Source organism: Osmerus mordax, chromosome 15 (assembly GCF_038355195.1).
Source record: "Osmerus mordax isolate fOsmMor3 chromosome 15, fOsmMor3.pri, whole genome shotgun sequence".
In the NCBI taxonomy this organism is placed as follows: Eukaryota; Metazoa; Chordata; class Actinopteri; order Osmeriformes; family Osmeridae; genus Osmerus; species Osmerus mordax.
Genome location: NC_090064.1, coordinates 15398226 through 15420339, shown reverse-complemented (window position 1 = coordinate 15420339; position 22114 = coordinate 15398226). Strand labels below are relative to the sequence as shown.

Genomic DNA, 22114 nt, shown 5'->3' with positions numbered 1-22114 from the left:
CTGGGAGAGAGAAGCGATTTAGAAGATTCTCCTCTGAGAACCCACAGCTCTTTCTGAGGTCAGGAACAAACATAACGATGGGCAAAAATAGGATTTCTTTTGTATTTTTTGTAAGACGGTGTGCGCACCTTGTTGAATTAACCATATTAGTCTAGTTATAGCAAATCAGAATGACATGCTGGGTCTGTGGGGAATAACAAGGATTTTGTTCCTGTCACTTGAGACCGGTGTTGTATTAAGCATCCATGGATGCATAATAGCTGAAAAGGAAAATCAGTTTATGTTAGAAATACCAGGCAAATGTATCCACATTTAACACACATGGGAATTTGTAATTATTTGTCAAATTAGAACATTAATTCATCATTAGATTTCACTTTCATAAAAACTTGCCATGCACTGAAATTGTACTTGACGCAACAGTCTCTGAAACTGCAGGTGGCCTTAACTTGACTGCAGGTGCCCTGACTCAAACATGGGTGGAACTTTGTTGCCCTCCTCTGGTAGCAAAGAGAAGTGCGCTACACTGAAACCTTTATGCTGCTATGTGAGGGACAATTAAAGCTACAAGAACCAACATTATGAAATAAAAAAATACATTCTTGGCTGAATTTCCACGCTTTCCTCCAGCTCAAGTTTGATTGACAGGGGTTTCATAAAATAATCCCTGCCCCACATGGGCAGGGAATATGGGTTTCCCCCTTCAAGTTAGCCTTGAAGTCAAATCGACTACATTAAAATAAAAACAAAAAATAAAATATGCTTTATCCGAGAAATTCCTTGTTGATAGCATCGGTGAAAAGGGTATTGGTTGTTTGCCCCACACGTTAAATTAGACCAGCACACACACACACACACTGCTTAACTAAATCAACATGACTGACACAATGACACCGACTGGTGTTGAATTCATATATTACGTTTATTTGGTGGGAAATGTTAGGCTTAGACATTTTAATTTAAATTAATGGTGCATTACATGACTAATACTTTTATTGGTACCTACATTTCTCAATCATATGTCCAAGGTTTGAGCAGGCGAAATGTCAAAATGTCTAAATATTCGGCTCCCACATATGCAACATGTTCAACCTAACACTGGTGCAGCTCCAGTAGGATAGCATCTAGTCTCTGGGCTGTACTGGGAGCAGCCTTGAAGGTTCAGAAACAACATTTTAACACCAGGTTTGAGAAACAAAGCCAAGATGACAACCATAAAGACAAGGAAAAGGTGAGTGTGAGTGTGTGTGAGAGAGAGAGAAAAAAAAGGAGGAAAGAGAGAGAGAGACAATGTGTGTGCATTCACATGAATCACTCGCAGCATTTGAAAACAGTAACTGGAGGCTGGTTGTAAGAGCTCCAGCAGGAGATGACCGTCTCCACTACACTGCCCTTCCAGGAGAGGGACCACGTCTTACAGGACGACAGACGAGGGGCGCTAGCGTGGGTTACCATACAGAAGCTGAGATGCTGTGATTGGTGCTCTTATTATACACAGAGAGGCTGCCCTCACGGGAGGAGGGGGGGGGGGGGGGGATGGAAGAGGAGGGTCTCACGCAGAGACGGACAGGCTGCCCTGGTGGGGGGGTCTCACGCAGAGACGTCCGAATCCTTGGGCCGGATCCTGACCACGTGCTCGAGCTGACCGGAGTCGGACACGTCGTAGCTAGTCTTGTACTTGGCCAGGATCTTCATCAGTGGGCGCAGCTTCAGCCACCACTGCTCCTTAGGGATCCTGTGGCTGGAGGTGAGGGGGAGGGAGGTGAGGGAGGTGAGGGGGAGGGAGGTGAGGGATGTGAGGTGAGGGGGAAGGAGGTGAGGGGGAGGGAGGTGAGGGATGTGAGGGGGAGGGATGTGAGGGGGAGGGATGTGAGGGGGAGGGAGGTGAGGGGGAGGGAGGTGAGGGGGAGGTGAGGGATGTGAGGGGGAGGGATGTGAGGGAGGGAGGTGAGGGAGAGGGAGGTGAGGGATGTGTTGGTTAGAAAGGGGACATGTTTAGAGAAGTATACAAAAATGTAGACCTTAACCTGCGTAACTTTTCAATGCAATCCCTATGTATGAGTGCAAAAATACCACAGGTAAGGGTTTTTATGCGCAGAACTACAGATGAAAAAGTTGAGAAATGCTCAAAGAAGGCCTGGGGGCGTGTAGTGTCTGAGGTGTGTGTGTGTGTGTGTGTAGTGTGAGGAGTCTGTGTGTGTGTGTAGTGTCTGAGGAGTGTGTGTGTGTGCGCGTGTCTGAGGAGTCTGTGTGTGCGTGTGCGTGTAGTGTCTGAGGTGTGTGTGTGTGCGTGTAGTGTCTGAGGTATGTGTGTGTGCGTGTAGTGTCTGAGGTGTGTGTGTGTGTGTGTGTGCAGTGTCTGAGGTGTGTGTGTGTGTGTGTGTGCAGTGTCTGAGGTGTGTGTGTGTGTGTGTGCACATGTAGTGTCTGAGGAGTCTGTGTGTGCGTGTAGTGTCTGAGGTGTGTGTGCGTGTAGTGTCTGAGGTATGTGTGTGTGTACATACACAAAGTCGGTTTCGTCTCTGAGCTGCACCACCGGCTGGAACACCAGTGCTCGACGCCGCATGCCCAGCAGACAGCAGCTGTCCTCAGTGTTAGCAAACACTCTCCCTGGAGGCACCGGAGCAACAGTTAGGTACCACCTGACAGACTCACTCACGCACTGGCTGGCTGACTCTCTGACTGACTGACTGGCTGACTCACTCTCTGACTGGCTGGCTGACTCACTGGCTGGCTGGCTGGCTGACTCACTCTCTGACTGGCTGGCTGACTCACTGGCTGGCTGACTCACTCTCTGACTGGCTGACTGACTCTCTGACTGACTGACAGACACAAAGACGTGACAGTAAGAATGTTTCTAGCTAACATTGAAAGCGTTGAGACAGCTCAAAGACAAGGGCAGCACTGCTATTACTGTACTATGAAGCTCCTACAGCAAGCTTGATGAAAAGGTACATGGGGCTAGCTACAGGTATAGATGGAGGTCATGGAGCCAGTATCAGTTAACAGATATATTTACCTTCGTCTTATGTCATCCATGTGCACAGCAAATAGACACAAAACAAAAAAGGAATTTAAATTGTATACCTGTAGTCTGTATGCACTATGTAGAAACTGTTGTGCAGAAATTAGGTGTTTTAGGACTCAATTCCACACCGTAATCTTACTGTGATTTTATATATATATATATTATTAAGTACCACGATAAAGGTCCATATTTTCATATTATGAAATGTCTACATAGGATTACAATTAGGATATATTAGTATACATGATCAGCATACAGCATGTGTTCAGGATGCTGTGTATTGAATTAAGTTAGGTTCAGCGCCCCCTTGAGGGCAGCTACTGTAATGATTGACTCCATGACGGATCCGGGAAAGCTCTCTGCTACACTAGCACATCTCAGCAGGGAGGGGAAGCTGCCCGTCTAGACACAGTACGGCTCACTCTACCTTGTCTGAAGGTCTCCTTCAGCTTCTTGGAGAGCCACTGCATGGCTTTGGCCGAGATCTTGGTCCCGAAGTTGCGGTCGAACGGGGAAGGGGCCCCTCCCTAGCGAGACAGGGGGGGGGGGGGTCTGGGTGTGAACGACCTGAACACTTCATCCACTCCCAACAAACAGCTAACGTTGGAAACCAGGTGCTCCTCCATCAACTATGTGCTAAACATGTCAAGTCAAGTCATTTTTATTTATAGAGCACATTTAAAAACAGCCAATGCCGACCAAAGTGCTGTAGAAAATCATCAAATAGTGCAAAACAACAATAAATAAGAACAACAGACAAACATCACAATTACAGTAAGCACGAGTGACCCTAAACTGACTTGAAAGCCAAAGAATAAAAATGTAATTTAAGACGACACTTACCACCACCGTGTCCCTCTGGGATGTGGTGGTGACAGAACTCCCTTTCAGGTAAACATCTCTCCCTAAGGTGGAACAGTATACCCACTAGAGGTTGCCTACCTGCTGCATGTGCCCCAGGACATTCTTCCTGCAGTCAAAGACTCCTCTGCCCTCCTCAGAGTACAGCTGGTAGATGAAGTCTGTGGTGTAGTTCTCGTTGCTGTTCTCGTTCCTGGAACACAGCACGGGCAAGAAGTGTTGAGGTCAAGGTTTGGAAAGGTAAACTGGCAGGGATGTAAAATGTGTAACAGAAAAGAAGCATGAGATCATTATTTTGTATTCATTGGTGTTCTCTCAGTGGGCTGGGAACTGGAAAGTAGAGTTGATAGTTCTGACAGCTTACAAGAAATTTGGTCTCGGGGATAGTGAGTCAAACTGACCAAACGTCTGATCTAAGGACGGTACAAACTTCTGATCTCCACTGAATGTAACGAAAGATCAGGATCTGCGTCCGTCATAAGAAATCCTTCGAAAAACTGGAAATCTGACTAGTTATTTGATCAGGTTCAAAGATCTCAAGCCGACATGAACTGGTTTTTCAATTTATTTTTTAGACAGAATCACAGGCTGCTTCAATCTTCTTTTTGACCATCGAGTTTTGATCATGAATAATACTAAACAGGGTGGTAGTTAGCCATCCGTTACCTGAGGATGAGTCCTCTCTGAATGCTGGTCTTCATCTTCTCTGTCAAGTGTTCAACATTGGACTGGAAAGAGAAAGAATTATGAACAATACATCTCTTCACCACCAGAGGGCAGCACTAAGCCAGCACGACACTGTACTGTACTTTAGTCATCTGCTATGGAAGCAAATCAGTGTCAATGTTTAGAATTTTAAAAAGGCATTGAATACTTAATATTTAAATTTAAAAACCAACAAAATTATTGGTTTTGAATTTGCCACATTTATTTCAATGAAGAAAAAAAAACTAACATTCAAGCTTCATAGATTCTAATAGAACAAATCTTGAATTTCTGAAGATTTTTTTTTTTTTTGATCCGATTTTTTTAATTTATGGAAATAAATAAATCTTTCAATTTAGAGGTAAAAAATAAATAAATCGGTGGTGTTCAAATGTCAATATTGTTGGTCGATCTCACCTGCAGGTCTTTGATGTCGAAGGGCTCTTCATAGATGTAGGCAGCGTCCGCCCCCGCTGCCAGCCCCCCCACGCTGGCCAGGTAACCACAGTAACCACCCATGGTCTCGATGATGAACACACGGCGCTTGGTGCCACTAGCAGACTGCTTGATACGGTCACACGTCTGACACACACACACGCAAAGTTAGTGGATCAAGATTCAGCTGAGGTGGAAAGGAAAGCCATTGCACAACCTGGAGTCCTGCAGCAGATTTATTCATAAGTGTGGAACATTTATATAAAATATTCATATTATTAAACTACCTACTGTAACTTATAACCTGAAGGGGAATATAGCCTACAAAACATTTCAGTACTCTTGTCTTAACATGTGACATCTAAATCCTGTGAAAACCTTAACTTCCTCAATCACTTCCTGTCATTTAAAATGCAACTCATTTTGACAGTTTGATACATTCAATAAACTGGTCCCGTTCATATTCTAAGAAGATGTATTCCCCAGAAAGACGTGAATCCTGTAGGAGGATAGAGAGCACACACACACACTGGTAAACATGACAACCCAGGCAGTGTATCGAAGGTTGTGTTTTTCCATCTGTGGTAAACATTATTCTTCAAATAACTTGACATTGGACTGGTGCTAAGAACAGACTTCTATTGTTGCTATTTCTGGGTAGTATTGTTAAGTTTCACAGTGAGGGTTGAGGGGAAGGGGGGGGGGGGGGGGGCAGGGGGGGGGACTGGAAAGTTCTCTCTTACCTCTACGATGGCATTGAGTGCCGTATCGGCACCAATACTAAGGTCAGTGCCCGGCACATTGTTACTAATGGTGGCAGGCAGCATACACATCGGGATGCAATACTCCTCATAGCTGCCACGAGCCTCGTACAGCTGCAGCAGACACTCTAGTGCCTGAAGCGGGCGGAGGTACAAACACGTTAGAACGACTGGGGGGCGCCCTTCAGGACAGAGCGAGACAGCCTGCCCCGTTCAGGAGAGTACTCTGCCCGTTCTGGCTCTTTCCGTGTGATAGTGGCTATGGCTTCCCTTTGGCAGGAGGGGGGAGGGGTTAGGGGGAAGGAAGATGGACAGGAAAGAGAGAGAGAAAGAAATTGGGGGGTACAGACGTGGGGTAGGACAAGAGGGGTTTCACTCTTGCCAAAACAGGCACTGGTGAGGCTGTGTGTGTGTGTGTGTTGCATGGCACCTCAAACATGGTGCCACTGCTTTGGAGCATAGCCAACAGAGGCCAGACCCAGAAGACTGCAGGCAGGCCAGACCCAGAGGACTGCAGGCAGGCCAGACCCAGAGGACTGCAGGCAGGCCAGACCAAGAGGACTGCAGGCAGGCCAGACCAAGAGGACTGCAGGCAGGCCAGACCCAGAGGACTGCAGGCAGGCCAGACCCAGAAGACTGCAGGCAGGCCAGACCCAGAAGACTGCAGGCAGGCCAGACCAAGAGGACTGCAGGCAGAACAGACCAAGAGGACTGCAGGCAGGCCAGACCAAGAGGACTGCAGGCAGGCCAGACCAAGAGGACTGCAGGCAGAACAGACCAAGAGGACTGCAGGCAGGCCAGACCAAGAGGACTGCAGGCAGGACAGACCAAGAGGACTGCAGGCAGAACAGACCAAGAGGACTGCAGGCAGGCCAGACCCAGAGGACTGCAGGCAGAACAGGCACTGGGCAAGTCCACTGGTCGGGGAAGAGGACGGTTCGGGGACTGAGATGAAGGGTGGGAGATGAAGGCCAAGCAAAGACCCAGACTTGACATGTTTAACATACTGGAACACTAACACTGAAGGAAGTGGCTGTGTCTCTCTAACCTACAAAACCAGTTGGGCGGGGGAGTTCCAGAGGTCACTGGTTTCTAAAAGATACCTACTGTCTGAGTTATCGCGGAGAGAATACTCTTGAAACATTTTAACAACATGCACTGGAGTAATAAGTTATAGTAAAGGGGCGATGCTGTTAGAAATACTTAAAGGGCTAGACTATTTACAGATTTACAGTTAGTTAGTGGAAGGAGGTAGGGTTAGTGCCATTAAGCAGTGTCAAGTCTGAACATCGTTGACCACTCACCTTAGATGGTGGGGTGGGGTAGGGTGGGAGGGGTGGACTGTTTGGGGTAGGTGCAAGCACAGTCAAGGGACGGAGGGGGGCAGGCGGAGCAAACATGGGGGCTACGACACACAGGTACGACCCAGCATGCCCCCGTGTTGTCCCTCACTTACCTGGACGCCACCAGCTCAGCTTTAGGCTCCACCAGTCACACCTGGCAGTCTAGGACTGACTGACTGTGAATGGCTGGCTGATTAATAGAACATCAGTCACTATGGTACTGAATCTACTACTACTACTACTACTAACTCTATAACCTGGAAAGCAGCAGCTTATAGCCAGAGTATTGGTAATGGTTTCCTCCATGACTGTGTGAGTGTCTGGCTGGCTGGCTGGCAGGCAGGCTGGGCATGACTGTGTGAGAGAGGGTCTCTACTCTGGCTGGCCCCAGCCTCACTTACATCAGTGATGGCGTTCAGAGCAGTGTCTGCCCCAATGCTGAGATCTGAGCCCGTCACATTGTTGGAGACAGTGGCAGGGACCATGACCATGGGCACACAGAACTCGTCATATTTCCCTCGGGCAGATAACAATTCCAAGAGTCCCAGGTAGGCCTGCAGGGCAGAGCCAAGGGCTTTAGTGTGTGCTGGGGGGAGGGTGGGAGGGAGGGTGTTGCTATGCGAGGAAACATGAGGGTGCCAAGGGAAGAGCCGGGTCTATCACAACGGACAGCAGCATGAAACAGACAGGTATCACTCCACACATCTACTACTCTGCATTATACAGGACGCACACACACACGCGCTCGCTCGCTCACTTACACATACACACACACACGCTCGTCACTTACACACCCACACACCTCATAGACTTAATCACACCCAAAACCACAGATATAAAAAAGCCGGTGAACTTCTACAGAGGAAAGCGTGAAATGGCCAAATACAAAAGCAGCTTGTTGACTAAATCTTCCCTTTCTTTTCTTGGCATTTGCCTCACTGTGTTCATTTCAACAGTTTGAATGCCTCCACTAAAGCAAGTCTGACGGACGCGAGGAGTCATTCCGAAAACTGGGAAATGAACTGCGAGGCTCTCATACTGCTTGCAGATTTGAAAGTTATTTGCCAGGGAGGCGGGCATGACTATGGCTGGCGTGTGGGCAGGACAATGCATGAAAGCATGTGGGTGGAAGCTGAGCTTAGAAAAGGAGCAGAGCAGTGGCAAGGGACGGCAAAATTAAACATAACAACCTCACAGCATACAATTTTGAAATAATAGCACACTTCTCAAAACATCATTTACAAATGAAAAGTATGGCAAAAACTTACATTGCCAAAATAGATTCAAAACATTTGGACAATATGCCCACAAATAATATTACTATAATATACTACTGCAAGATATTATATTGCCATAATTTATTATAGTAATGTTTGAACTCAAAAGTAGCGGGTAAAATGATGTAGCAAGGTACGGTACATGGTAACCAAACTAGACATTCACATACCTCAAACCCCCCGATGACTAGCAAGGCATTGATATTGTTTATACGCATCTGCTCTGCTAACTTTTCAAGGTGCTTTGCAGGCAGAGTCCTGGAGAACGAATTAGAAAGAATTTTATATTATTGCATGTATAAAACAAACACGACAAACAGAAACATGGAATAACTTCATGAACTGAAAGATTTCATTCAGCAACAGCAAGCTGAAAGGTAAGGATACATTTACAGTCATTTAGCAGACGCTCTTATCCAGAGCGACTTACAGTAAGTACAGGGACATTCCCCCGAGGCAAGTAGGGTGAAGTGCCTTGCCCAAGGACACAACGTCAGTTGGCATGACCGGGAATCAAACTGGCAACCTTCGGATTACTACCCCAATTCCCTCACCGCTCAGCCACCTGACTCCCCATACATATTCTGCATACTGTACGTTAGACACTAATATTCCATCTGGCAGTGTTTACCTCTTGGTTCCAAGCAGAGATCCACCCTGACCTGTCCATCCTCCCACATCAGCCCACTTGATCTCTTTTATCTGGGAGGAACACAGAGACACACGTTTAAGTTCAGAGGTCATGGGACAATCCTGACTGCCTTTGCTTCTGTCCTTTCACCAGCAGCTGAAAGCTTGTCAAGGTTTGCCTGCTGCTGTTGTGTGTAAGCAGTTTGAATCAGTACTGTAAACATATTCTGCATTACAGGCTTTATTGTACAGACACATCATTGGACAGTTTAGCAATCTTTATATCCTGTTTTTGGGGGTATAATCACATGATCAATTTCCCCTTTCAAAACCAACCGCGATAGTATGTTACTGTTGGCAAAAATACCATAACATCCATGTCAGTGAAACTTCAACTAAACCAAAGTATATAATATATATGATCATAACTATGCTATATGAAACAGAGCCTTTTGAAGCATGCAGGAGCCAATCCCTGGCAGCAAGAGCACAACAGTCATCATCTCTCTGAGGCAATCTCCTTAATCCTGGAGACACCTGGTTTAACCTGTGTAGGGACTGAGGAACAAACTGAGGAAAAAGGTGTTTGGATTTCAACACATAACTCTGTTCTACTCTCCTCTGAGCATTTACAACAGATCTAAGGTTTGTTTTTGTGAAGGCCATGTCCTGTACTGTGCTGTAACGTTATAAGATTTGTCGCCCCCCGTCAGCTAGGAGTGGTACTACCGAACCAAGCTAACCAGGGAGGGTGGGGGCGTCACTGACTAATTGATTTACAGTAATCCAGGATGATCATCCTTCTGGAACCGCTGACCATGAACAGTCTAAGAGCAGGAATTCAGCACAGAGTGGCTTTAAGTGACACAATACAGTCTCCACCTCCAGTGTATTATAACCATAGCTTAAACTACAATACATACACTATACCAGCCATTCCCAGCCGGCCCACCTGCATTTCCCTCGCGGACCACTAGTGGGCTGCGGTCCACATTTTGGGAATCTATGCACTTTACTATACATTTTATTATTCTGCGGAATTTTTATACCTTGTATTATTAGAACTATACCATTAATGATAATATCACTGTCTCAAGTTATACCCTGACGATGACCTTACCATGGATACATTTACATTGTAATTTAGCAGACGCTCTTATCCAGAGCGACTTACAGTAAGTACAGGGACATTCTCCCCGAGGCAAGTAGGGTGAAGTGCCTTGCCCATGGACAAAACGTCATTTCGCACGACTGGGAATCGAACCGGCAACCGTCTGATTGGTAGCCTGATTCCCTAACCGCTCAGCCATCTGACCGACAACATTTGGGTTGTGGGTCCACTACAAAAGATTGCAACTTCGTAAGACATCATGATCCCAGTACCTGTCCCTTGTAGAATCCCTCAAAGCCATCGTTGACGGCGAACATCTTGTGTCCCTCGGAGATGCCCACCCTGACGGCCGAGCGCACGGCAGCGTTCATGCCCGCGGCGGGGGCGCCCACGTTCAGCACGGCCACGTTGAAGTTACTCTGAGAGGTCAGAGGTCACAGAGGTGAAAGGTCACACACACACACACACACACAGAGGTGAGAGGTCACACAGAGGTGAGAGGTCACACATGCAGCTGGTTCACCCAGAAAATAACATGTTTACACTTCAGGATGTTGAAGCTGTAGAAATTCTGCACTTCCACTAGAAAAGGGGTGGTTTTGATCTGCATAGAGTTACATTACATTTAGTCATTTAGCAGACGCTCTTATCCAGAGCGACTTACAGTAAGTACAGGGACATTCCCCCCAAGGCAATTAGGGTGAAGTGCCTTGCCCAAGGACACGTCATTTTTGCACTCGAACCGGCAACCTTCTGATTAATAGCCCGATTCCCTAACCGCTCAGCCATCTGACCCCCCATCTTAAGTTAAGACAATCCGTTTTGCTACCTACAAATTGGATTTACTTGGAAATATTTTGGAACAGACTAGAACTCTCTCTTGCATCAGTGTCCTTCATTTGCTACGGTGTTCTGTTGTGTTCTCTATGTTTCACTGACCTTAGATCAATTATGGCTCACCTCAATTCCTCCCTCTTCAATCACAACACATCACCGCCCCCTTCCCATCATTAAACGTAAAGTTAATGAAAACGTCTATTATACCCGCATCACTGCTTAGTCTAAATGGAGTTGCCGACATACCATTAGCCAGTCTGTGTCCTTAGGCTTCAATAGTTTCGAAGTGGACCAGGTCAGAGAGGTTCGTCAATACGTTCCATCTCTCGTGTGTACATGCCCACCAAACAGCTGTCCTTGCAAGGTGACTTACTTGTGAAATCTCTGATTCAAGTTCACGGTGAGCCAGTAGCTTGTATGTCCTCAGATTGTTCTCAAAGCTCCTGTGAAGACACAGAATGGCACAATGAGAAACTGGTACAGTCTTTGTAGAAAGTGACAGGATTATATATGTGTGTGTGTTGGTATAGGGGAATAAAGGAAGTCAATCTCTCGGATCTCAAGCACAATTTATAATACTGTGGGGTCACTTAGAAACACCATCCATCCTGAAATTCTAAATCCAAAACGGCTAACAATGTTTTTCCTTTTGTTTAATGTATCATCAAGGGGGATGATTTCAGACACTGTGATCCAGAGTTGACGACCATGAACCCTCGACCAGCTGTTCTCTACCTGCCACGCAGCTTAACAGCCTCCTCAAACTTCTTCTCGTCCATGGCCTTCTGGACCTCCTGAGTCTGTGGGAAGAACGTGGATTCATAAGCAGCTCCATCATGAGTGTTAGAAACAGCAGAAAAGTATATCTGCAGGTAACCACTTTACTGTGGAATACATCTGTTTTACACAACGATTCAGATAACGCAAAAGAAAAGCAGGGTGTGCGTCTGGAATTTAGACAGAGCAGACTGGCATTACATCATCGGATTGCGGAAACGACCAGTCAACCAAATGGCCTGGATAATGATTAATCAGAGAGCAAAACAATTACTGCATAATGTCCTGCACAGAAACCAAGGAGTCCCTTATATCTGCACAGTGTTACACTGAGGCTCCCCTCACTGACTGCCATTATAGTATGTAAAACAAGTACAAACACATGTAAGGCTAACATGATTAACAAGGCCTATGTATGAACAATGTATAATGCAAAAGCAGTCATTTTAGAAAGGCGGGGTTGTAAAAAAGGCAAAGACTAGTAATGCTTTTATTTGCAATCTTGGGATTGTTATCGTACTGGGGATGAGTATGTGTGTGTTATTGTACTGAGGATGTGTGTGTGCGTGAGGATGTGTGTCTGTGTTATTGTACTGAGGATGTGTGTGTGTGTGCGTTCATGAGGATGTGTGTGCGCGTGTTATTGTACTGAGGATGCATGTGTGTGTGCGTTCATGAGGATGTGTGTGTGTTATTTTACTGAGGATGTGTGTGTGTGTTATTGTACTGAGGATGTGTGTGTGTGTGTGTGTGTGTGTGTGTTATTGTACTGAGGATGTGTGTGTGTGTGTTTTCAGGACCTGAGCCTGGGGCCAGAAGAGTACCTACCATCTGAACACATTCCATGAGGGGCAGTCTCACGGACTGGTTCCCACAGAGAGACACCACACAGGCTGGTGTGTTAGCCGTGGTCTCCAGCAAGGCTAGGACAGCCTCCACACCCATACGACTGGCCTGGGCAGGACACATTACAATTAGTCATTTAGCAGACGCTCTTATCAAGAGCGACTGACAGTAAGTACAGGGACATTTCCCCCGAGGCAAGTAGGGTGCCCAAAGACACAATGCCATTTTTCACGACCGGGAATCGAACCGGCAACCTTCTGATTAATAGCCCGATTCCCTAACCGCTCAGCCATCTGACCCCCACAGACACACTAAGTCAGTCCACACAAAGTTCAGCTTATCCTCTTTTCCCCATCTCTCCCATGTTCCTATTCATAATCCTTCTGTATCTCCCCCTTCACTTTCTATCAAATCTTTGTTTTATTGTATTTTATTTTAAATGAAACATTCCTAGGCTGGTATTATCCCCCCCCCCCCCCCCCCTCCTCGGTGTGTTGTCGCGGTACATCCCAGCACGTACCACAGCATAAATCTGTTAATGTGCTTAACCTAAAAGCACCGGCGATTCCTCTAAAAAGCAAATGAGCGCGTTGCACGAGCAGGATTAGAGACGGACTACCAGGGCACAGACCCATGGTGCGCTGGATTCGACTTGCTTGGCACACCGAGTGCACAGAGCGTAGAGTTTATATTAGAGATTTTACAGGCTATGTTGTGTCGCGATAGGCGAATGAAGTGTACCTAAAGAGCATGGTACCCACCAGGATGCGGTCGAAGGCGGAGGGTGTTCCTCCTCGCTGGACGTGGCCCAGGATGGTCACACGCGTGTCGAACCCCAGGCATCGGACCACCAGCTTGGCAGAGAACACAGGGTTTAGCGAGACACGAAATCCAATTTAAATTATATTTAATGTTAGTAAACATGCAATGTAAAAGTGTGCATTAACACTGGACGGAAAAGTATCTGCAATGTTTCATATTGCAGATATGGTAGGCTAGTAATATCAATTATTGCTACTGCTAGCAATAGAGAATCTTAAACGTCAAACTACTGACAAAAATCTGAATTATTTTTTCAAACATAAATCAGATATAGTTTTACACACAACAATCACATGCTTCAAATAAATATGGCAAGGGAAACAGCAAAGCACATGCAAACCATTATTTTTCAGTCATGTTAGTTGGGGTCTTTTAAGGTAGGGTTGAGCACATTAAATCTCGAAGCGGGTAAGATTGTTTTTCAAAATGCAACAAACGACATCGGTTGTTTTGGATTAAATACGTAAATACTGCAGGCTAGTCGGTTCAGCTCAGGATGTTCCGGGAACAAATAAAATATTCCGTCAAGGCACAAATGACGTCAGAATTGACGAGTTCACCTTTTGAATTAAAACATGTACTGTGTATGCAGCGTGAGGCTAAAAACGAGAAGAACCCACGCAAGTACTTCGGCCTTAGGCCAGCCTTAACATTCCAGTGTCTTTCAGAGCCTGTAGTGTGTAAGCGGTGATAGGAAAGCAGGTGACCGCAGTCTGCGAGCGAGAGCAGAGCCGTCTTACCACAGCAGAGTGGCATCCACAAGGGGAGTGCCAGCAGCGGGCGCAGCGACAGAGTGAAGCCACACCAGAGGGCAACAGTACAGTCTCAAGCTGTGCCACTACCAGCGGGGGGGCTGGCACTGTACTTACATTCTTGACATGGTCGGTAGTTATGGGCTTGTTGTTACAATCAATTGCCCCCTCAGCTACTATTATGATATTCAGCCGTTTCATTCCTGCTCGGTTCTACGTTGGGAGGTGAAAGACACATGACAGAGAACTGAAACAGATGGTTTGGCATGGGCTTTCAAAAGCTGGAGGCCAGAGTGTGGAAAGACGTCTGAGGGCCATCAAGGAGTACTGAGTCTCCCCAAAGAAGACTACACTATCAATGTTTGCACAGTCAAAATGAGCAATATCCTGTCTACCTTTCTGTCTGTTTCACAGATAAGGTTGTTCTGTTCTGCTCACTCCTTGCTTCATTTATTCTCCCGTCTTGGAAGATACAAAACAGTGGAGGCAGTGAACATGGCAAGACAATTAAGCCGACTTCTCTGTTCTGATTGACCGGTAGACTGCTTAGACACCGCCCAGCCTCCAGACTTTTGGCTTCCCCTTGGACGCCGTGCTCCAGTACTCACATCCTTGACATAACTAGAGGTTATAGATTTCCCGTGTCTGTCAATGGCTCCCTCGGCCACTATGATTATGTTCAACCTTGTACCTCTGGAACGAGTCTGGTCCATAAAAACGAAGTTGTTGTCAAAGAGAAAACTGTTACACACAAGTGATTTAACAATGCATCGCATAATATACTATGAAAATGCTGGCGTTGACTGATTCTATTTGGTTATGTCCTGTCCTACCCTACCCAGTCTTAGTCTAGACTTAATCTGGTCATCCTCCCTGATGCTGGTCATGACTCAAACAGGTATAAACCAGTACAACACAGTTAGGTGATGAACAGAAGACAGAGAGAGGTGTTCAGCTGCCCTTGAGACATAGTAACATTTACATTTAGCAGACGCTCTTATCCAGAGAGACTTACAGTAAGTACAGGGACATTCCCCCCAAGGCAAGTAGGGTGAAGTGCCTTGCCCAAGGACACAACATCATTTTGCACAGCCGGGAATCGAACCAGCAACCTTATGATTACTAACCCGATTCCCTAACCACTCAGCCACCTGACTCCCTAACACAGCAGGTAAGGGGAGTCAGGTGGCTGAGCGGTTAGGGAAGCGGGCTAGTAATCATAAGGTTGCTGGTTCGATTCCCGGCTGTGCAAAATGATGTTGTGTCCTTGGGCAAGGCACTTCACCCTACTTGCCTTGGGGGGAATGTCCCTGTACTTACTGTAAGTCTCTCTGGATAAGAGCGTCTGCTAAATGACTAAATGTAAATGTAAGGGGCAGGATCAGGAGGAGGTGTTACCGCAGACAGCTTCTGACACATCTTGTCCTCCCATCCGTCAGCTGGAGGCATCTCTGGGATCAGCACCCAGTCAGCCCCACACGCCAGGGCGCTCACAAGAGCGAGGTACCTGGACACACACACACACACACGCACGCGCGCGCACACACACACACACGCAGACACACACACACGTTGCAAAGCTGATGTGTAGTGCCGGTAAAATGTGTTCGGTTTGTTTTTGAGCTGCTAAGTTTGTAACTTGCACCTTACCCACAATGCCTTCCCATGACTTCCAAAACAAAGGTCCTCTGGTGACTGTGAGAAAAGACAGAATTACATTAAGGAGTATCACCAAATCATCGACACTAACAGACCTAAAGTATCAATTCCATTCCATGCGCCATTGACACAGCAGTTCTGACCTCTGACCCCAAGGCCAGCAAGAGAGCTGATAGGCTAATCCGGACAGCATGTACAGAGACCGTCTTATTTGTTATTGGGAGTCTGTTTTTGGTCTGATGCAGCTTTTTATACAAGTAAAATATTCTAAACCTAATCTAATCCGACCCAATCTGAACATTTTCCGAGCAGTTCCTCCTGACCTCTGGGCAGTGGTCATGATGGCGTCTACCACCTCGATGATCCTGTGCAGGGCGGAGTCGGTTCCTATCGTCATGTCTGTGCCGCAGAAGTCGTTGTCAATGGATCCCACCATTCCCACTATGTGCAGGGCGGAGTACTTCTGCACTGCATCTTCATCAATCAAACCTGCGGCAGAGAGGAAGGAGTAAATATCAATTCTTGTCTGAGTCCGTCTCAGAGACAAAGACATCACTGGCTGAGCTTTGTGAAAATCATCCACACATGCAATCCTACGGTCCCAAGGATGGAATGGGTTGTCAGGACTAAACCTTGCAGATTAAAAAACATTTCTTTCTGGATTTCTCATTAATCCTGTTCTAAAATCACGGTAGATTAAGTTAACTGCAGAGTCAATGAAGATGCGAATCCATCAACCGTTTTCAATGCACTTCAATGACACAAGAAGACAAGTAACCGTTCAGAAGACAGATCACTGTTCCATATATTAGATGCTGAGATTCTAGATGAAGCTAGACCCGTTAGTCCTAAACCAAGACGACATTAGAAAACGCCCCTCCCAGCCCAATAAACTGCTCTTTGACACATTTAGTCATTTAGCAGACGCTCTTATCCAGAGCGACTTACAGTAAGTACAGGGACATTCCCCCCGAGGCAAGTAGGGTTAGGTGCCTTGCCCAAGGACACAACGTCATTTGGCACAGCCGGGAATCGAACCAGTAACATTCAGATTACTAGCCCGAATCGCTAACCGCTAAGCCACCTGACTCCCTCTTTGACAATGCTGGCCCCGCAGTCGTGAGGTCAAAAGGTCAGGTCAAGCCAGGCTGCTGACGAGCCTCCGGAAAGCACCTTGCTGGACCAGTTCTCCCAGCAGGCCGCTCCACTCCTCCCTGAAGAGGTTGGCTCCCGTCAGGCTGCCGTCTCCTCCGATCACGCACAGGTTGGTGATGCCGCGCTGCACCAGGTGGTGCGCGGCCTTCAGACGCCCCTCGTGGGTCCGGAACTCTTTGCACCGGGCACTGCCGATCACGGTGCCACCCTGGAGGGATGCAACCAAGTCGCACAGAAGTCAGGGGTTGCTAATGTGTGTGATGGGCAGGGGCGTCGCTCAGAATGTTGGGGCCCCATAAAGAGACTGAAATTTGGGCCCCCCTCCTCCCCATTTTGGTTTGGTCAGTTTTTTTTCCTTACAAGCTTTTCAAGGGCCCTCTCCCTCTCCCTCTCCCTCTCCCTGGCAACGGGTTGCTACGGTACACATAATTTCTGGTTAAACTGTGACTGGAGGCTGATTGGAGACGGTGTGTCTGTTCATTAGACGTCTCAGGACCTACTTACCACTTGTAACATGCTGGAGACACTTTCCCATGATGCCTCCTCAATGTTGTCTCCTCCATCCACCATACCCTGATAACCCTGGCAGGAACATCAACAGAGTATTCAACCCTCAAAATCCATTACATTTACATTTAGTCATTTAGCAGACGCTCTTATCCGGAGCGACTTACAGTAAGTACAGGGACATTCCCCTGAGGCAAGTAGGGTGAAGTGCCTTGCCCAAGGACACAACGTCATTTTTGGATGGGAATCGAACCGGCAACCTTCTGATTAATAACCCGATTCCCTAACCGCTCAGCCATCTGACCCCCCATTACATTCTTCATGCTCAGCGGAATCCTGTGTTCCTTCCTGCAGTACTATACAGTACTGCAATACATCTAGCTCAAGATATATGAAGCTTTACCGACTGGAGTGTGACAGAGTTCACAAGAAACTTCGCTAGAAACCGGATGTACTGTAAATCTGCGAGACTGTCAGACTTAATCCAAGTTAAGAAGGCAGCACAACGGATGATGATGAACTCCTATACCTCTCTCTCTCTCTCTCTCTCACTGCAGGTCGCAGCGATAGTAATCTGTAGGCTGACATGAACAGGTTCCAACAGATAACAGAGAGAGAGAGAGAGCAAGAGAGAGAGGCACGAGTGCTGCAGCTTAATACTTCCAGTCAGTTACATAACGGCAGAGTGAGGACCAGAGAGCTCACATCCGGAGGAAGACACACGCACTCCAGAACGAGCAGGCCTGCTCAGCCTGTCTGGTTAACGTGACAAACACTGTGAAGAACTGGGACAAAGTTGTGTGTGATTTGGGGGAGACTCTAAAGACTTGTGTATTTGATTGACGGCAAGAACTGGGAGGTCTTTGTACTTTTAGCTTAGCTCAGACACTTACCTCATGAATGAAGTAAACTTTGGCTCCCACATAGATTCCCATCCGGACGACTGCCCGAACAGCAGCATTCATTCCTGGCCAAAAAGAAAAGAGTATTTAAAGGTACACTGTGTGCAGTTGTACTTGACAGAGGTTCACTTTAGATACATTTTTATTTATTTCAAATCAGTAGAGATGCACATCATCAAAATAGTTTGAGTCCCAAGATTAAGAGTGTGTTTGTGTGGGAGGGAGGAGGAGGGGGGGTAGGGGGTAGGAGGGGGGCGTTCAGGCAGGCCCGTCGTTTCATCCACAGCAGGACTCACTGCCATGTTTGGTAAAATACGAACTGACTCCTCCTACACTCAGTCTGAAAGTTGTTTGATCTCTTCCGAGACAGGAGAGATGCTCGGTCTGTGCCCTGAATGAGGATGTCTAGTTAGCCTCAACTCAAACCGTACAAACAACGGCTCAGGCATCACACATTCTGCCAAGCAGATCCTTGGATCAGGGCCGATTCTGGGAGGGCTAAACAATGACATGAAAGGTCTGCTTTCCCAGCCTCTCTCCCCAAACTGGCAAACCATGTAAGGGTAACCAGGCTGTATTGCTGTTACTAAGCAACATGGCACTAGAGCTTGACAGTTTGGAAGAGAGAAATTAGGATAAATATAAAAGAAGATCAAACCGTACAATTTCCTGTAGATATGGGCCTCTTGCATAAAAAGACAGGGATCTCACTGTGGTAGTTCATCACTGATTGTCCAAAAGGTACAACCATCTTCCTGTCATGTGACACTTCAAGTATTCCGTTGCATCGTAGACTAACTATACAACCACAGAGTAGACAGAGAGAGGCACAGGAAGAGATAAAAGGAGAGAGAGAAGACTGAAAGTGAGAAATAGGTATTGAAGTAGAGTGGAAATAGAAAAGAGACAGATGTAGAAAGAAAAAGAATGCACCATTGCTGAACCACTGGTTAGACGTCCGACTAAAAGGCTGTAGGTCAGTTACTCAGACACTGCGGAGTTCCTGCCATACAGTCATGCATGGTCTGAGTTGTTTGCAGATGAACAGAATAGCCTGGTTGTTATGTTAGCAGCCCAGCTTGAGGTTTTCCATCCAAGCAACCACATTCAAATGACCTTCTTCTGTTCTAAGTCAATCAACCCAATGAGCTATCAAATTCCCAGTCAGTCAATCTGGCAAGCTAAGCCATGCAGTTCAACACATCCATTTTTCGGGACTGGACATGCTGTAGATTTATCTCATAACTGCAATTTAGTATCCTACAAGTGGGAAATAGTCTGGCGTTTTAAAGGACTAATAGTGCAATGTGCTAGCTAGTACATAGCTGCCTACTCTAGGTGGTGCAGAGCGCCATGTCATGTTGCCAATGGATGCTGAGTCATCAATCAACTCATCCTTCTCCCACTGTTGGCCTGACATCTTTTTGCTCCTTAAAGTACGTATGCTGTGTGCACTCACCAATGCATTAACTAGCAGACATCTGTCCTTCAAACTTAATCTGACCTGCTCGTGGCTGGGGTTCCTTTGACGCTGCGCTCGGAAAAGCACGCGGTGATGACGCACCTGCAGTTCATCACGTACTCAGGACATCCCCACAGCAGCTTTCCACAAGAATATTCAGCACTGGCTCTTAATTAGTATGGATAGTATAAGTAGATCCTATGTAGCCTACTATACTTTCTACTAATTAATAATGTTTGAGCAGTGATGCAAGTAGTCAAAATGTGATAGCGCCCTACTTTGTAGCCCACATTTATGCTTAACTTCCTGATTCGTAAACTCGCTGGTTACAAAAATTGGCATATAGACAGATACTGGTAGCCAATGTGTCATCAATTCCATTTTCCGTAACATAATTTGTTTTCAAAACACATGTTTGAGAATTTCACAAACTAGCCGACTGGATCCGCAATGCAGTGGCACTGGCAACAATGTGGGAATTAATCTGGTGCGGTTGGAAATGAAAGATTGCATCAGGGCTGTTGTTTATCACACAACACCAGTCGAATAATATTTCACCTGAACAGTGGGCTCACAGACATCTTGGATTTCTAAGAGTGAGAATTCTTCCAATCAGTGTAGATAGCATTAGCCTGCTAGCTGACTAGCAAGCCACACAATTGCTCATCATCATAATAATTTCCACGAATCACGGGGATGAAACGTTGTAACTAGCCTACATATCAACCCTGCACATGTATGAAAATGAAACAAGTTTGTTTCGAGTTTATTAAACAGGTGCTTTTTGCCCTCTACGGCCTCCACACTGTTACAATGTCACAGCGTTCATTGTCTGGCACTCATTTGTCAATACCTTGAGCATCCCCGCCGCTGGTGAGTACTGCGATAGATTTCCCCGCCCCGGTCAGATTCTCGAAGAATCTCTTGGTGTCTGGCTGCGCCATCTTCACAGCTTTTCACGTACACTCCTTTAATTTGATTGATATACTGTTACAGATAAAACGGTTAAAAAAAAATCTTCCAGTAAGGGAAGTCTGACAACACACACCCCCCCTTTCCTATTTTCTTCCCTGCAGCCCGGTATCCTCTCGGTTCCGCAACTCTTTCACGATTTGCATAGTGCGAGCCTTCAGTGGTAAATAGACAGCAGCGCCATCCAATGAACTGTCGGTTCACTCACGAGCTCAATTATTTAGACCAATTGGGGCCATTGTGGGCTGATGACTTGAAAGGAACAGCCCATTCGCAATTGAACGAGGGTTCCATCACGTCCTTAACAAGAGCTCACGCACCTAGGCTCATTTTTAGAAGGCGTGACCGCCAGAAATTGTACATTTACCTCGACAAGGTTTGAATGACAATAATGAACTCATATGAACGTTCTACTATTGTTAAGAGTAGGCTACAATTTACGCATGGTATTTACACTAACCGACCTTGCTCAAATATGTATTAGACAATGTATATCTGTTGAACAAACTCCATGCGCAATAGAAACTGGCGTTTCTATTGAGGAGTTCTTTGCGCCCCCTTGTGGGACTTTTTCAAAAGAGTTTTACATCGCCATCGTGTGGCTTAATTTTTTCTTTGACACTTTCACTTGTGTTGTGTTGCTGTTTAAAGTAAATTAAGTCATATTTAATACTGTCAATGAAGTGACAAAACCTTGTATACATATAATAATTTTATTTGATAAATATACTCTTTTATAATTTATATAATATCCAGCAGAGATTATTCCTAGTCAAGAGAATAACTTCTGATTGATCGTTTATCGCCGACGGAGAGTGCGCTTCTGAAGTCTCTGAAGGATCCTCTTGACTCTGTCATTCACAACCTCCCAAGCACAGTTCTGTTCGTCCTATAGGAAAACGTGCAGAAAAACAGAGCCAACATTACATGAGCACATTAAGTCACATCAGTCACAGAAACATAATTGAGTTAACGACAGAATTTTTGATAACCACAATTGTGTATATGTTTTATATACATTGTTCATTAATATCCTAATTTTTTTTAAGCTAAAATATTAATATCTACGATTTACTTATTTTGATGCTGACCTTTTTGTGTATCAGAAATTCCTCTAGCTTGTCAAAGCAGACATTCACTGGTTCAAGGTCAGAAAAGGAGATGTGGGTCGCCTGTGATAAGAAGAAATAGCAAATAAGTCAGTCCATTTCATCTAGCACTGAGAGACACGTGAATAACATAACAATATGTCAACATTATGATCCCGGAAAG

General features: G+C 46.0%; 1 protein-coding gene across 8 annotated transcripts; it reads right to left on the bottom strand.

Moving 5' to 3' along the window:
* Positions 1 to 903: 903 nt before the first annotated feature.
* Positions 904 to 20955, bottom strand: pfkpa (phosphofructokinase, platelet a). 8 transcript variants are annotated; one of them, XM_067251265.1, is made up of 23 exons: positions 20724 to 20955; positions 18400 to 18473; positions 17504 to 17581; positions 17018 to 17207; positions 16168 to 16333; positions 15836 to 15880; positions 15584 to 15692; positions 14303 to 14398; positions 13373 to 13465; positions 12594 to 12719; positions 11724 to 11788; positions 11362 to 11431; positions 10424 to 10570; positions 9042 to 9112; positions 8581 to 8668; positions 7535 to 7687; positions 5773 to 5925; positions 5012 to 5176; positions 4556 to 4617; positions 3971 to 4082; positions 3456 to 3555; positions 2505 to 2610; positions 904 to 1741 (listed from the first exon to the last, which is right to left on the bottom strand). In XM_067251265.1, the coding sequence occupies exons 1-23, from the start codon at positions 20812 to 20814 to the stop codon at positions 1591 to 1593; spliced, it is 2511 nt and encodes an 836-aa protein (XP_067107366.1). In that variant the 5' UTR covers positions 20815 to 20955; the 3' UTR covers positions 904 to 1590. The 8 variants fall into 8 exon arrangements, with proteins under 8 accessions (XP_067107366.1, XP_067107363.1, XP_067107360.1 ...); XM_067251262.1 differs by lacking the exons at positions 5773 to 5925; positions 14303 to 14398 and adding an exon at positions 14794 to 14889; XM_067251259.1 differs by lacking the exons at positions 7535 to 7687; positions 14303 to 14398 and adding an exon at positions 14794 to 14889 and having other exon boundaries at positions 2505 to 2604; positions 3444 to 3555.
* Positions 20956 to 22114: the final 1159 nt, after the last annotated feature.

Excerpts from the sequence above, each read along its gene's own strand:
- pfkpa (XM_067251265.1), bottom strand. The coding sequence starts at position 20,814 with ATGGCGCAGCCAGACACCAAGAGATTCTTCGAGAATCTGACCGGGGCG. Across the intron at positions 7,688-8,580 it reads TAGTCATCGGGGGGTTTGAG|GCCTACCTGGGACTCTTGGA; the intron begins GTATGTGAATGT and ends TCTGCCCTGCAG. Across the intron at positions 3,556-3,970 it reads TCCTGGGGCACATGCAGCAG|GGAGGGGCCCCTTCCCCGTT; the intron begins GTAGGCAACCTC and ends CTGTCTCGCTAG.